Genomic DNA, 16,049 nt, shown 5'->3' with positions numbered 1-16,049 from the left:
ATCAACTGCGGCATAATAGGCCAGCCGTGCAGGCGGAAACTCCAGTCAGCGGCAGACGAGGCGGTCAGTCGGTGAAGTCGATGACGCCCTACAACGGCGGCATAATAGGCCAGCCGTGCAGGCGAAAACACCAGTCGGCGGCAGACGAGGCGGTCGGTCGGTGAAGTCGATGACGCCCATTAACGACGGCATAATAGGCCAGCCGTGGAGGCAAAGACACTAGTCGCTAGCGACGAAGGCGAGCCGATGGTGATGTTTTGACTGATCCATTCCTGAAGCGTAGGAAATAAGCTTAAAGCCATGAATCCCTATTATGCATATCTGGATCTGGATCCTACAGAACAAACATATAGGATGAGTAGTATCTGATGTAAATACAGTACTCGAGGAAAATTCAAGCATTTTAAAATGTTTATAAATATGTATTTCTCGTGTTGTCAATTTTGATTTCCCCGAGCAGATGACTCATTACGTTTAAACACTCTGTCCGACTAGTCATAGCCCCCAAGCACCGGGAATCGGCCTAGGCACTTCCCAAACATGCATGAGTGACATGAGTTCATCATTAATGGAACAAAGTTTCACGAATCAGAATTTACTACTCGGGTACTTTTGCAATTGTTAAGAGAAGAAAATAAATTTATCTTATCTCTATGCTTTTGATTTATTCTGAATAATACTTAGCACCTTGCGTTACTCGATCCATCCAACGAGCCCCCGGGTGCTAGGAATCGGCCCAAAGGCAACTATCCATTGGCAAACCAAATGGGAAGCATAGGAAGATGGAACTCCATAACTCAATAGGCACTTTTGTACTCAGATTATGTCGCAAGCAATAAAGATAAATATTATGAAAATTGTTTAAAAAATATGATATAACATCTGTAGCCCCCGATCTCACTAGTCAACGGCGAACCAGTTGATGTAGTGAGGCAAAGGAAAAGGCAAAATATTATATAAAGAATAAAATAAATGATGACTTAGCTTTTTCATATTCCCTCGGTGACAGCAGAAGTAGCCGATGTGGGAACGAAGTAGTCCATCGATGGCACTAAAAGCACCAACCATGCAAGCAGCTGAGGCGACCGGCGGTGTAGGTAAATAAATGCCCATCAACGGTGGTGTGACCAGCCAACTGTGTAGACGAGAACACCAGTCGGCGGCGACGGAGGCAGGCCGATAGTGAAGACGTGGACGCCCACGAACGGTGGTGTGACCAACCAACCGTATAGGCGAGGACACTAGTCGGCGGAGGCAGGCCGGCGGTGAAGTCGTAGACGTCCAACAGCGGCGACATAATAGGCCAGCCGTGCAAGCGAAAACACCACTCGGCAAGAGTAGTGCCGTGGCATTACATGCAAACAGCAGAAAATACCAAGAGATTAATCTGATATTTAGAGATCAATCTAATGAAAAAACAATAAGTTGTAAGAGAAAAAACCCTGCATAGTCGGAGATTAAGCCATCAAACTCGCCAGATCAATCTCCTTAGCTGGGTCGGAGCTTGCATGCTCCTGTGTACACGTTGGCCGTCGTCCATGCAAGGTTTCAATCAGCGGCATGTCCGTCTGCATGGGAGGCAGTAAAGAAGCACTCAGCAACGGTGTGTTAAAACAACAAAACAACAGGAGATCAAATAAACGATTAGAAATTAATCTAATAAATATCAAATTGGAACAGCAAACCCGATCGGAATATTGGAGCCGTCGATGATGCAACGTTGCCAATTAAATAATTAGCTTCTTAGTGATCTGGTTCTTTGGTTTGTGCTTGACAAAGATCTGTATACATATGCATATATCACTACTACAGAAAGGATAAAAGGTGTCGGTTCGGAAACCCTTATAGGTGCCGGTTTTCCCTACCAGCACAAAGGAGGCGGCACTGATGATACTTGTCATCGGTGCCGGTTTTGAACTCAAAACCGGCAACTATATAGTCGTAATAGGTGCCGGTTCTAAAGCAAAATGCTACGTGGCTGTCAAATAGGTGCCGGCACCTATATGGTCCTAATAGGTGCCGGTTCTAAAGCAAAATGCCACGTGGCTGTCAAATAGGTGCCAGTTTTGAACTCAAAACCGGCACCTATATGGTCCTAATAGGTGCCGGTTTTAAGCCAAATTGCCACGTGGCTGTTAAATAGGTGCCGGTTTTTTAGGTCAAAACCGGCACCTATTAGGACCATATTGGTGCCGGTTCGAGCCTAAAAACCGGCACCTATTTGTTGGGTCAAAAAAAATAATTGCAATAAATTCATCCATTCAACCCCAATTCCATATAAACCCAAATTCATCCCTACAGCCCACATCCATACAGCACATTCCACATTCCACAATCACAATCACAATCACAATCACAATCACAATCACAATCACAATCACAATCACAATGCACATTCCACATTCCACATTCCATAATCCAATCCACAATTCACAATTCACAATTCACATTCACAATCACAATCACAATTCACAATCACAATGCACATTCCACATTCCACATTCCTCATTCAACAACCTTTCACTTTCATTTTCACATTCACATTCATCACAACAAATAAAAACCTACAAGCCATTCATCACAATATATAAAAACCTACAAGCCTAAGTCAAAATTCGTAAATCCAAAAATTGTTATCTTTAAATCCTAAACATTTGCATATATATCCTAACTCAAAATATACCTAGTTTAAAATTCCTAAGTCAAAAGATTGTAAGTCTAAAATTTTTAAGTCCAAAAATTCTTATGTCTAAATTGTGAACATTAATTTGAAAAATTCCTAAGTCTGCAATATCTAAGAATTCATAAGTGCAAAAATATAAATGCGATTGTATTTTACCTCCAACATGGGGTGAGCACATGATTTTAAGAGTTTCTTGTCCTCAAGTCATCGAGCCTGTAATAGAAAACATAGAATAGAATCCATAATAATAGCAAATATTCAAATGCATTACACATAAAGTACACTTCCATAGTTCATGCATAAACACTAATTAAATACATTTTTTTCACATAAATCTAGCTAGTTGGTTTTTCTTTTCCTAGGAGCTAATTTCTTCGCGGCTTGGTCCCGAGGGGGAGGGGTAGAAGATTGCACTCGTTGTGGGGCCTTGTTGATGTTGTATTCGCCAGTTGGGTCTACGACATGATGACGGATGAACCCGCAAAACTCATCAGTGAGAGCTTTAAAGACGTGTGGTAGAATTTCACTTGTATCGAGACCCAATTTCTGCAACACAAGGATGGAAGCGCATAGAAATTTACTTAGTACTTAAATAAAATTGCTCAATGTTATGACTTAGGTACCTGAAGCATGTCATACCTCAGCATTGCGGTGATGGTATCCATCCTCTACAAAATATAGCATGTACCGCATGACGTAGAATCCGCAGAGGTCGGTGGCCTCTGGTTGACAAAGGATATAGTTATGTTCGAAGATCCGAAATTCAGTTGCATCAATCTTGTATCTCCCATACGATCTTCCGGACCTACGGTACTTCTTATATGCCCTATTTAGTGCACTTAAAATAGTTTGGTACTTGTCTATCCCTCTCCTCAGGCTATCATATATGTAAATCGAACTGTCGTCGATGTTGATTACGAGGAGGATCCAATGATGGCTACACATAGTGACAATGTATCAATAACTTGATATGGGTCGAGGGCAAACATAACTAGAAATCGATGATAGTGACTTACTGAGAAAGGTAAGGCAACAAAATGTGGTCACATCCATTAAGCTTGACGAGGGCATCAAAGAGATAGTGGTCAATTTCAGCTTCGGAGGTGCATTGTTTGTCAAAGTTTACAACTGTTGGGTCTAGAAAAGCTATCTTATGGTTCATGGATCTAACCTGATAAGAGCACTGCCTGCAAAAGGAGAACACAGTTGAGAATTACTGAGTGTACGTAGAATGCTATGGATTAAGGACGACAAGATATCAAAGGACTCACAATGACCACAATTGCAGGAGGCAGATATCGAATTCCCGTCTTTGGTACAACTGGAAGAGTTCCTTAAATTCTACAAAGCATGTATTACTGGGGTGGTGAAAATCCACGTCGGTGTAGTAGGCACCGAACATCCCGACACCCTTTTTGGCCCCCTCCAAATACCATTCATGCAACCAATGCACTTGAGTTCCTAAGGATTCAATTTCCGTGTCAAGCACCATCGGTTGACCAAGTTGGAATCGCAGTACAATCGGGGCCTCTTCAAGTTCATCTAGATTGTCCAGGCTTTTCAAACCAGCTGACTTGCAGAAATCAGCTTCCTTGGACACTTTCTCTTCAAGGTACAACTCCCTAGACTGAGCTTGCATATCTTTTTTGCCAAGAATTCTCCGAAAGTCCGATATAGGCTTCTTAGGTGACTTTGGTGGTGCGCACTTGATGAAATGCTCGATGACATGCGAAGGAATTTGAATCTTTGGTTCCTCGGGCTTCTTAGGACCAAAAAGTGAAGTGATGCTAGCGTTGATTGTCTTCTTAGGCAGCGATGTTGATGGCTTTGACACTAAGTCTGAATTGGAATGTTTGAGTCGCTCTTTGCTTGATGGAACAGACATCTGTGATGCACTTGGTGTTCGGGTCTTTTTTCTGAGTGGGGGTGTACTCATGGACTTCTCCGGACGATGTGGTTCATTAGGTGTGTTTTCATGAGGTGGACTGGAGGTCCTTTGTCGAGGCGGAGAAGGAGCTAGATTTGCACCTCGTCCGTTTGAAGGGCTGGAAGCACCGTCGCCTGGATCCCCTGCCCCATCGTTCGACGTGATAACGATGTAGCGTTTGGGCCATACGATCAAGTTGTGAAGAGCAGCGCCCAGAGTGTCAACCCCTTCCTCCGGAGGAAACTGTAGCACATAACCTCTGAATTGGCTTGGCACGTCTTCCACTTCAACCCTTGAGTGGCCTACAGGCATTGGAACACCGTGTATTGTTTGCCCTGCACATATTGGATGTGCCACACCGCGTGCAATCTCCTGAGTAATGTTGCTCTGAAGAGGGACATGGAGCGCGCACGAAGTATGTGTTGTTATGTCGTCCACAGCATAGCGTGCCGTGTCCTGTTCTGGAGGGGGGTTATCTGCGGATGCACAACTGCTCCGTTTGGCACCCGGGCTAACCACTTGGTCACTAGCTTGCCCCTGTTGTCCTGGTAACCCATTGGGAAACAACACTGCAAGTTGTTCCTTTACCTGACGGGCCACCTCTAATCTCATACGTTCGGCCTCCTCTTCTCTCATGGGTCTTCTTGGACGGGCCCGATACATGTGTGCATCATCCGGGAACCCTTCCTTCCATGGAACAGAACCAACGCCTCTCGTGCGTCCAGGGTGCTCTTTCGTCCCCAGTGCCACTGTGAGTTCATCATTTTCTCTTACTGGCACATATTTACCCTGTCACGCTAAGGAAACGGCCTCGGTGATCTTTTCTTTCAGCTCTTGCTGTCAAGGTCCCAGAGTGACCAACTCCCCTAAATTCGATAGTTGAGCCTTCCTGGCGTACGCGTAGTGCTTTGTCCGGGTCCCCCATCCATCTGCCTCGACAACTATACCTGCTTGGCGCAGTTGTTCCTCCTTCTCTTCCCATTTGGGGATATTCTTAGCATATCCGCTCAGGCCAAGTCGGTGTGGATACTTGTTCAACGCGGAGCTGGCCTTGTTTAGGGCACTCACTTCTCTTGCCTCCTCAGATGTTTTCCAGTTCACAAACTCATCCCAGTAATCTGCCAACTTCTGATACCTGGGTTTCTCAAAATCCGGGGTCCAGTTGCGTTGGACGAACTTCGCGTTCAAGTCAGTCCTCCACTTTCTGAATAATGTGGACATCTTCGATAGGGCTCCCTTCTTTGCTAGCTCTTCTTGGCCTTTTGGAAAGGTGAATATCAGCTTCATCTTTCGCTAGCATTCTTCCTTCAGGTTATCTGGCACTGTCCAGACGAGTTGTGTTACATCATTTGTTTTCCAATGTCTATACTTGATGATAATGAAATCCTTGACGATACATCCATACGCCCTACCATAGGGAGTCACCGCCGTCGATGGTTCGTGTGGCCACCCAGTTTCAGTGAGCACTGTCACAACGTAGTGACCATCCGGCATCGAGCTAGGACCCCTAGGCTTCCTCCTAGATGAGACGGTCGAATTCCGGCTCGAACCGCCAGTGGAAGTGCCAGCCTCCTTGGAAATTGCAAATTGATTAGTTCGAATGGTCCATTAGAGTTGGAATTTGCGTGAAATATACGTCAAAATTACCTCGCTGCCTTCAGAATGCTCTTGATTTAAGTTTAAGAACGCGCTAGGGCTGGCATGATGTTCACCATCAGATTCGGAGCTGGCGAATTCTTCGTGTTCCATCTAGTCATCATCGAGCATAATAACATTACTAATGGTGTAAGATATTTTGTGCTCTCAAAACTGCTACAAGCACAAAACAGGAACATATTTGCTCTCAGATGGCGGGGTTGCCAGCTTAATGGCCTCCTCGCCAAAATATGGCAAGCTGCCAATTGCATGGCCTCCATGCCATGGTGTACTAGGTCGTCATCGATTATGTGTGGCAGTATAAACAGAGACGAAAACAAAGGGCAATTCAAAAATAGTGACCAAAAGAGAGTGAGGGAGAGAGCATGTGGATAAGAGAGATAGAGGGTGAAGTGGGTAGGTGGCCGGACGGGTAATTAAATAGTAGGAGATAGGTGCCGGTTTTATACCCTAATCCGGCACAATTCACAAATCACACAAATAAATGAAATACTGCCACACACAATCTCCCACCATATGAATTTCATCATCGAGCAGCAAGTTATATTCACATGGGCAGTTTGGAAAGATTGGGCAAATGTTCAGATGTGCATTCCAAGATATTTTAAGGGCATGGATCATGGAAACAAAGCCTAAGGGCATGAACATATTAATACTAGTAATATAACCTAAGTAAGCAAGTTTTATATATTTTAAATCATAGTCAGGACTCAGGGCAGCACCATAAGAGTTTCAGAAATTATGAAGCCTTACAATATGGCTAAATACTCTAAAACCAGTTTGGCAATTTAAAGCATAATAACAATAAGAATTTTCATGGGAAACTGAAACAGACATTTGATCATCAGGAAACTGCTGTGATATCCCCTAACTTTGGAATTTCAGATCCAAACCCCAGTCTAAAGCAACAAATCTGGATAAACCAATAGTAAATTTTATGAATAAGACGAATGGTCAAGCATGTCATTAATCAACAAATCAGTAGTAATAATGATGCAACAACAAGAGGACCAGAGACCCAATTCCCATCCCAAACATTCCAATTAGCTGCTTACTTACTGCTATACGTACTCAACTTGCTATACAGAGCAAATAGTCCCCTTGATGTATAAAGCTCGATTGTTTAGAATCTGAGCCACTTTTAATGTATAAAGCTCGATTGTTTAGAATCTGAACCACACATTTAATGAAATTTATCATAGATGACACTTGGTTTACCATGCTAGACTTGCCATTTTTGCTTGGAATGAGAGATTCAGTGCAGCATCTACAGGATTAAGAGGCAAAACAAGGACATAATACAATTATGGAAGTAACATTAAAAAACTCCTAGATTGAAGCAGAAAATTATATGTTCATTATTTCCTAAATTGTGGCATGTTGCAGGTATGCGGTGGTGCCCTGGAGGCAGAACTGATTGCATGCAGGGAGGGATTGGTCATGGCGCTTCAGTAGACTTTGCTGCCAATTGAGGTGGAAATGGACTGCCTAGATTGGTCATGGTGCCCTATCTTGTAATGGTTGATCCAACCAATTGCAAATGGTAATAAGATTTTCTTTTCCGACGACAAACAATCAATTAGACCTAAATTTTCAACCTACTCACTAAAATATCTAACTCCAAAGATCATTTGTCTGAAAATGGTAGAGCACATAACTCATCACTGCATAACTCAAATTTTCAACCTGCATAACTCAAACATACATACTCAAATGGTATGTATGTTTGATGTGCAATTGTGCATAGTGTGTGTGCATGTGTGTATTCAGTGTAAACAAAAAAAAAATCTCAAAATTAGAGCCCCTGGCAGCAGCAGCAGGAGGCGGAGGTCGAGGAGGCAGGAGAAAGAAGAAGAGGATGGGCTTACCGTCGGGATGGATCTGCCGCGGCCGCCGCCGCTCACCTCCTCCTCGCAGCCGCACGCCGTCGAGGCCTCCTCACCGCCGCGTCGAGCCGCCGCACCGCCGCGCGCCGTCGAGGCCTCCTCACCGCCGCGTCGAGCCGCCGCACCGCCACCCTCCTCCCACACTACTGCCGCCGCGCCGAATGGATAAGGGAGAGAGAGCCCTGGCCGCCGCCACTCTCCTCCCGCACCCTCGCCGCCGCCGCTGCTGCTTAGGGTGAGGAGCCGCGCCGCGCCGCGCCGAGGAGGGAGGAGGGGGCCGCGTCGAGGGTGAGGAGGGGGCCGCGCCGCGCTCGCCACCGCCGCCCACGGCACTGCCGCCGAGGGTGAGGGTGAGGACGGTGAGAGAGTGAAGGGATAAGGGAGAGAGAGAGTGAGGGTATTTAAGAAAAGGAGATAAGTGCCGGTTCTACAACTAATAGGTGCCGGTTCTAACACTAAATCCGGCACCTTTGACTATTGGAATTTTTTTCTTAAAAAATTACAGGCAAAAACATTTTCAAATTTTATAATAAGTAGAGTTAAGTGTGTTATATAAATGTAACTTTATACAGTATTAATTATAAATTACAATTTCTTTCTTAAATTTACGTTTCACTATAAAATAGGCATGTTACTTAATATGTTCCAAAAAAGAGTATGAAGGGTAAAAAAAGAAATTAAATATTAGAGCGCACATAATATGTTCCAAATTTTGCTGATTTAAATCAAACAGTTGCCATACAAATCCGTACAATGAAGTTAGGAATTAATTCAAACCCTAACTACTATCCCTTCCGCATGATCAGATCGTACATACAAGGCTAGGTCATTCTCTTCAGCGGTTGCCTCATTTTCCGTCTCGACATCCGTTGTGGGTGGCGGTGGCTCATCGGGCTGATCGTAGTCATCTTCATCGATGATATTCTCCATTCCGACAATACTTCGCTTGCCTTCGAGTACAACATGACGTGGCCCCATGAGTGATGGGTCCTTGATATAGAATATTTGCTTAACGGACTTTGCGAGCACGAATGGTTCATCTTCGTAGCCAACATCATTGAGGTCAATGATGATCGTTCCATGCTTGTCAATCTTCAAACCCCTTGGAATTTTGACCCATTTGCATTGGAATAGAGGGACTTTGAGGGCTCCGTAATCTAACTCCCAGTTTGACTCTATGAAACCGTAATAAGTCTGCTTGTTGCCACCGTCATCGTAGGCGTCGATGCGCACGCCACTGTTTTGATTTGTACTCTTGTTGTCCTGGGCCTTGGTGTAAAAGGTATACCCGTTCATATCATAGCCCTGGTATGTGTGGATTGTGTTGGATGGTCCCCGAGATAAAGAAAAAAGGGCACCATCGATGTCTGCAGTTGTCAGGTACTCCATCAACCATTTCCCAAATTGAAGTTTATGCATCTTCGCGAGCCATGCTGCTCCTTTCCTGGGATTGTCTCTGTGCAGTACATCCAAGTGCATGTCCACGTACGGAGCCACTAAAGCTGACTGTCGTAACACTGCAAAATTGGCCTGTCTTATGGTTTGTCGATCGGGGGCGAAAATTCTCCTGTGACCTAATGTTCCCTTTCCAAGCATCCTGCCCTCGTGTCGGGGCATAGGAACACCGATAGGTTGTAGATCCATGTAATCTATACAGAATTCGACCACCTCCTCTGTTGCATAACCCTCGACAATGCTGCCTTCGGGTCTCGATCTGTTCCTGACATATTTCTTTATGATGCCCATAAACCTCTCGAAAGCCCACATGCTATGCAGATACGCTGGACCTAAGATCTTTACTTGTTCCACAAAATGAGCAATCAGATGCACCATGATATCGAAGAAAGAGAGAGGGAACAACATCTCCAGCTGGCAAAGGTTGAGAATCGCGTCCTCCTGAAGCTTGCCCAATGAAGCCGGATCGATAACCTTTTGGTTTATCGCTTTGAAGAACTGGCACAACTTGATGATTGGGTCTCGGACCTTTTCTGGAAGGATACTCCTGATTGCGACCGGTAGCAGCTGCGTCATAAGAACAAGGCAGTCATGTGACTTCATTCCAACCAACCTCTTATCTTTCATGCTAACCAGTCTCTTAATGTTCGCACAGTAACCGGATGGGACTTTGACACCCCGCAGGCATTCCAACATACTCGTATTTTCTGTAGCACTAAGAGTGTAGCATGCCGGAGGTAGGTAGTAGCGGCCATTTCCTCTATCCTGAGGATGCAGCTCTTTCCTGATGCCCATGTCTTCGAGATCTTTCCGTGCTTTCAAAGTGTCTTTCATCTTGCCAGGTGTGTTCAACAATACCCCGAGCACGCCTTCGCACACGTTCTTCTCCATGTGCATCACATTGATCGCATGACGAATATCCAGGTCTTCCCAATATGGCAAGTCCCAAAAGACAGACTTCATTTTGAATAGAGGGGTCTCACCACTCGATGTGGATGCACAAGTGCTTCCGCTCCCTTTACCGAATACAACTCTGAGATCCTTCACCTCCGCCAAGATCTCACTTCCAATTCTGAAAATTGGACGTCCATCCGTTTCCACCATCCCATCAAAAGCATTTTTATTTCGGCGGTACGGGTTATCCCGCCTGAGGAACCTCCGATGGCGCATGTACACGGTCTTTCGACAGTGATTCAGCCACTTGCCTCCTGTTTGGGCCATGCACCTTACACATGCTTTCATGCCCTTCACCGTTTGGCCCGATGTGTTTCCAAGTGCTAGGTAGTCTGTTATTGTCCCTAACAAAATAGCCCGACATGTGAAGTGTTCTCGCTTGTACGCATCCCACATCCGCATGCCTTCCGTCCATAGTGTATGAAGATCCTCTACCAGCGGCTTGAAGTACACATCGATATCGTTGCTAGGTTGTTTAGGCCCTTGAATCAGAAGTGGCATCATGATGTACTTACGCTTCAATTAGAGCCAAGAAGGGAGATTGTAGATAATAACAGCCACTGGCCATGTACTATGACGACTGCTCATGTTACTAAACTGGTTCGTGCCATCAGTGCTTAGTGCAATCCTCACATTTCTGATGTCGTGAGAAAACTCTTTTTGGTACTTCCTGTCTATCTTTCTCCATTGAGACCTATCAGCTGGGTGTCGTATCATTCCATCTTTTTTACGCTCTTCGTGGTGCCAACGCATCAGCTTGGCATGCTTTTTGTTTGCATACATACGTTCCAAACGGGGATGATTGGAAAATACCAAATGACCTTCACCGGCACTCTTTTCTTATTTCCACCCTCATCATCCCCGTCTCCACACTTATAGCGGGAAGCCTTGCATACCCGGCATTACTCCAAATCTGCAAATTCACCACGATACAGAATGCAATCATTTAGACAAGCGTGAATTTTTTGTATGTCAAGACCAAGGGGACATATAACTTTTTTGGCTTGGTACGTCGATTCTGGCAAGACATTGTCCGTAGGAAGAATTTCTTTCAAGAGCTCTAGCAACTCAGTGAAGCTCTTATCGGACAATCCGTTGCTCGCCTTCAGGTGAAGCAGCAATAGGACCACTTGGAGCTTGCTGTGCTCCGCCTTACATCCATTGTAAATTGGAGTTTTGGAGTCCTTCACCATGGTTGTGAACTTGTGATCAGTGTCAAATCTCTCCCCGTCGCGCAGCATCTGATCTAGATTAGGTTCACCGTGATCGACACATGTTTGGTCCTCCTCCTCCTCCTCGTAGCCGACATCCGCATCATGCCCGTGATAGTTGTTGGCACTTCCCTCATCTTGCTCCTCCTCGCCAAGGAAAAACCATTACCTGCGATTATATCCAATGGGTACCTGCGATTATTATCCAATGGGTACCTGCGATTATTATCGTTTATTACAAACCATGAAGGAAAAAAAACAATGAAGATTTCATAATTTACAAGCACATTAGAATAAAAACAACGAGGAATGACCATTTTACCCTATGATAAAATTGAGGTTTTTGCACACACTCACGTCACCTTAACTAGATAGTCATGGCTAACGAAAAGATAAAAAAAAAATTCTATTTTTCGTCAATGCGAAAAAATATTTGGCTAATGTGAAACATTAACGATGATGGCATAGATGAAAAAACCATTAATTCAAATTTAGCATAACACCCGAGAACAGATCTATGAATGACTTATGGATCCATACAAATTAATGACTAGTGCATTTTACATGTATTACCACATGGCAATTCAATTCAACGAGCGGGTGTAAATCGGGGTGAGAAATAATGAATATTTACCTTGTAGGCTTCAATCTTCAACCAAAACCCAAGAAAAATCGAGCAAACCCGCTTCCACCTCCTCTAGCAGATCGATGGCACCCCTAACATAAATTTGAGATAAATCAAGCTATCAATGGATATTTCCGTGGCCTTAACATAGTTTGACAATCATTAATTTGACTAACGGCCATGACGTAGATGGAAGAAAACATTAACACAAATTTAGCATTTCATCCAACAATAGACACAAAAAAGATAAAAAGAATTATCCCTAAAAACAACACCCATATCGTATTTTACATGCATACGCACACGACAATTTAAATCAACAATAAAGAGTTAAACGGAGGGAGAAATAATGAATATTTACCTTTAGGCTTCAATCTTCAACCAAACACCACAAAAAAATAGAGCAAAACATCCTCCCCTCCTCGAGCTGATCGGGCAAGAAGGAGAGGTGCCGCTCTCTTCTTGGATAATCAGCTCGAGTGGCAAGGGATGGAGTATAAGTACTGCTGTCAGAACAAAGGTGCCGGTTCTAGACCCAAAACCGGCAACTTTGTCTTCCCAACCGGCACCTTTGTGTAGGGCATGAAAAGCACTATTGGAAGAGAGGTACCGGTTCTAGACCCAAAACCGGCACCTTTGTCTTCCCAACCGGCACCTTTGTGTAGGGCATGAAAAGTGCTATTGGAAGAAAGGTGCCGGTTCTAGACCAAAAACCGGCACCTTTGTGTGGGGCATGAAAAGCACTATTGGAACAAAGGTGCCGGTTCTAGACCCAAAACCGGCACCTTTGTCTTCCCAACCGGCACCTTTATGTAGGGCATGAAACGTGCTATTAGAAGAAAGGTGCCGGTTCTAAACCAAAAACCGGCACCTTTGTCTTGTCATACAAAAGACCGGCACCTATGTGTGGGGCCCACCAACGGCTAGTGTGGGAGGGAGAATATTAAAGGTGCCGGTTTTGGCTCGAGAACCGGCACCTTTGACTTGTAATACCAAGAATCGGCACCTTTGTGTAGGGCCCACTGTCGGACATGAAAAACACTAATGAAACAAAGGTGCCGGTTTTGGGTTGAGAACCGGCACCTTTGTCTTAAAACCGGCACCTATGTGTGGGGCCCGCCAACGGCTAGTGTGGGAGGGAGAAAATTAAAGGTGCCGGTTTTGGGTCTAGAATCGGCACCTTTCTCAGACACAGGTTTTAGGTGCCGGTTTTATTAGAGATAAAGGTGCCGGTTTTTAATATGTGGTGCGTGGGGATGGGCGCATGGGCGGGGAAGGCATTATAGGTGCTGGTTTTTGGTGTGCCGGCACCTATAGTGGCGACACCTATTTGCCTTTTTGTAGTAGTGTATACGGCCATGCAGTCTGGTGACTCCATCTGATTGGTTGGCAAGATTGCCATGCGTGCATGCATGCACATGCAGGTAGTAGAATACACTTGCGTGATTGGTTGGCCTAGTAGCCATACATCCGTATGTGCCGATCATTGTAGATGCATGCACGATAGACATGAACAGATGCTCCAAAGCCCCCGATTGCTTTACTGCACAGGAAGCACGATGATATGTAGATTTGATTGGAGGTGGTGTCGATGGTGGCGAATCTCACGCTCCCGAAGCGAAGAAACTCGAGCGAAGACGATGCCAGCGACGCCTATAGATTGATTCCATCGCACTCGTCGACAGGAAACTCGGTGAACCCCTACCTGGCGCGCCAACTATCGAAACATGAATTCGACAATAATAAAAAGGGGTAGCGCTCGAGACCTAAAAGTGGATGGATGCGGAGACAAAGGATTTAGACAGGTTCAGGCCCTCTCAATGAGAGGTAATACCCTACTCCTGTTTGGGGATTTGAATCTGCCGGGTGTGTATTGATCTGACGATCTAGTTGTGTGTCATGCCCCCTAGAGGACCTCCTGCCCATCTTACATAGGATGGGGGGCAGGATTACAAGATAGAAACCTTAACCAATACGATATCGGTTTCCCAATCTACTTTACAATATTATCAAACTAGGACTTTAGGCCGTTCCATAATATACAAGGAAACGTAATACCCAAGTCATGATCCGTTACATATTTCATAGATATAAGTTATCCCCTATATCAGTCGGATAACCATGCCGTGTGGGTATGGGATACCCATAATCTCCACACTTGGATAGCAGCGGCTTCGGTTGGAACGGTTCGACGACGGCGCTCCTCCTCGGGTGAACGGCGACGGCTCAAACGGGACGATGAGCTGCTAAAGGAAGGCATGCATGAGGGTTGTGAGGTCAAGGAGATGGTGTATGCGCGAGGAATCGAACAATGGCTCACCGAGGCAGCGGTAATCGACGATGACGATGGAGGCGAGTTCGGATCGGCGTCGAGGAAGAAAAGGATGTGTTCTCCGTGTTCTTGATGTTTCTGGCTGGGGTTCTTGAGGCGTCTTGAAGAGGTGGTCGAGGCGAGATTCTTGGCATAGCGGCTTGCTTCGGGAAGGACGAGAATGGCCGGACGACAACGATGTCGAAGCGGCGGCGCTCCGGTGCGTGCAGGGGCGGAACTGCCCATTGGGCGGCATGGGGCGGCCGGCCCAGCTACAGCCCGCATCGCCCCAACCCCCACACCCCCCTTGGGCCATATATATTCACAAATTGCCAAATTGGCCCATAAGTAGAAAGCCCATAAATATCCAATTTACAATTTTAACTCCACCGCTTCACCTTCTGGCTTCTGTCTCGCTACCCCACGCGGCACACGCGACGTTTCATTCTCCGCGCATCACCCGCTCACCGAGAGACGCCAGTGCCGACTCACTCCACCTCCGTGCCACGCCGGGGCGCCGGCGACACCTGCACTGCACGCCGCCTACTCGCCTAGCTGCCGCTGCCTGGTCCGACGCCGCTCGCAGCTGGCCAGGCCGCCATCGCCAAGGTCCAGCCGCGGAACCGGCGAGCCGCCCAAGGTCCTGCTCCTCGACTCCTCCTCCTGACCTCCTCGCGAGTCGCAACCTCGGCTCCTGGCTCCTACTCGGGCAGCTGCAGCTTGGCGTCAGCCGCTGGTGCTAGGCGCTAGCGAATCAACCAATCAGACTCACTCCTCTCAGCGAATCAACAAACAAATCAGTGTCTCAGCGAGTCAGCCGATAGGAGCACAGTGCACAGAGCAGCAAGCCAAGACAAGTGGCCAACAACAACAATTATGGACATAGATGGACAGGGACAGCAAGGGCATGGGTGTGGTCATGGTCGTGGTTCCGGTTCGCATTCAACTATTGAGCCTACAAACGTTGCTGCTGGTTGCCGTAGTTGCCGCTGCTGGTATGTCTTCTCATATACTCCCTCCATTCCATAATATAAGGCACAACCACTTTTTTAGATGTTCCATAATATAAGGCATGCATGCATGTAGGTAATTAACTATGACCCCTTCTCTATTAAATTATTACTTTTTTAAATCCTCCACTCTTATGTTCTCTAGTTCTATTGGATGCATGCATTGTATTTATTAGGATGATCCAAACTACAAGATGATAATAATTATTTTCTTGGTCTTTGGGTTAGGGGTGGTTATGCCTTATATTTTGGAATGGAGGGAGTATTTATCTTTCTTTTGGTGTATGATGAATTATATATGGCGCAAATATTATTGCTTTGCTTTAAAATT

General features: G+C 45.6%; 1 protein-coding gene across 5 annotated transcripts; it reads right to left on the bottom strand.

The window, feature by feature from the left end:
* Nucleotides 1–2,899: 2,899 nt before the first annotated feature.
* Nucleotides 2,900–8,510, bottom strand: LOC127786370 (uncharacterized). 5 transcript variants are annotated; one of them, XM_052313756.1, is made up of 5 exons: nt 8,135–8,510; nt 3,955–6,359; nt 3,700–3,870; nt 3,323–3,620; nt 2,900–3,229 (listed from the first exon to the last, which is right to left on the bottom strand). In XM_052313756.1, exons 2-5 carry the CDS (start codon nt 5,271–5,273, stop codon nt 3,023–3,025), a joined length of 1,995 nt encoding a protein of 664 aa, XP_052169716.1. In that variant the 5' UTR covers nt 5,274–6,359; nt 8,135–8,510; the 3' UTR covers nt 2,900–3,022. The 5 variants fall into 5 exon arrangements, with proteins under 5 accessions (XP_052169716.1, XP_052169721.1, XP_052169720.1 ...); XM_052313761.1 differs by lacking the exon at nt 8,135–8,510 and having other exon boundaries at nt 3,700–3,740; nt 3,855–3,870; nt 3,955–8,125; XM_052313760.1 differs by lacking the exon at nt 8,135–8,510 and having other exon boundaries at nt 3,955–5,932; nt 6,023–8,125.
* Between the last annotated feature and the right edge of the window lie 7,539 nt (nt 8,511–16,049).

Source organism: Oryza glaberrima, chromosome 10 (genome assembly GCF_000147395.1).
Source record: "Oryza glaberrima chromosome 10, OglaRS2, whole genome shotgun sequence".
Classification (NCBI taxonomy): Eukaryota; Viridiplantae; Streptophyta; class Magnoliopsida; order Poales; family Poaceae; genus Oryza; species Oryza glaberrima.
This window is presented reverse-complemented; position numbering and strand designations above follow the sequence as displayed.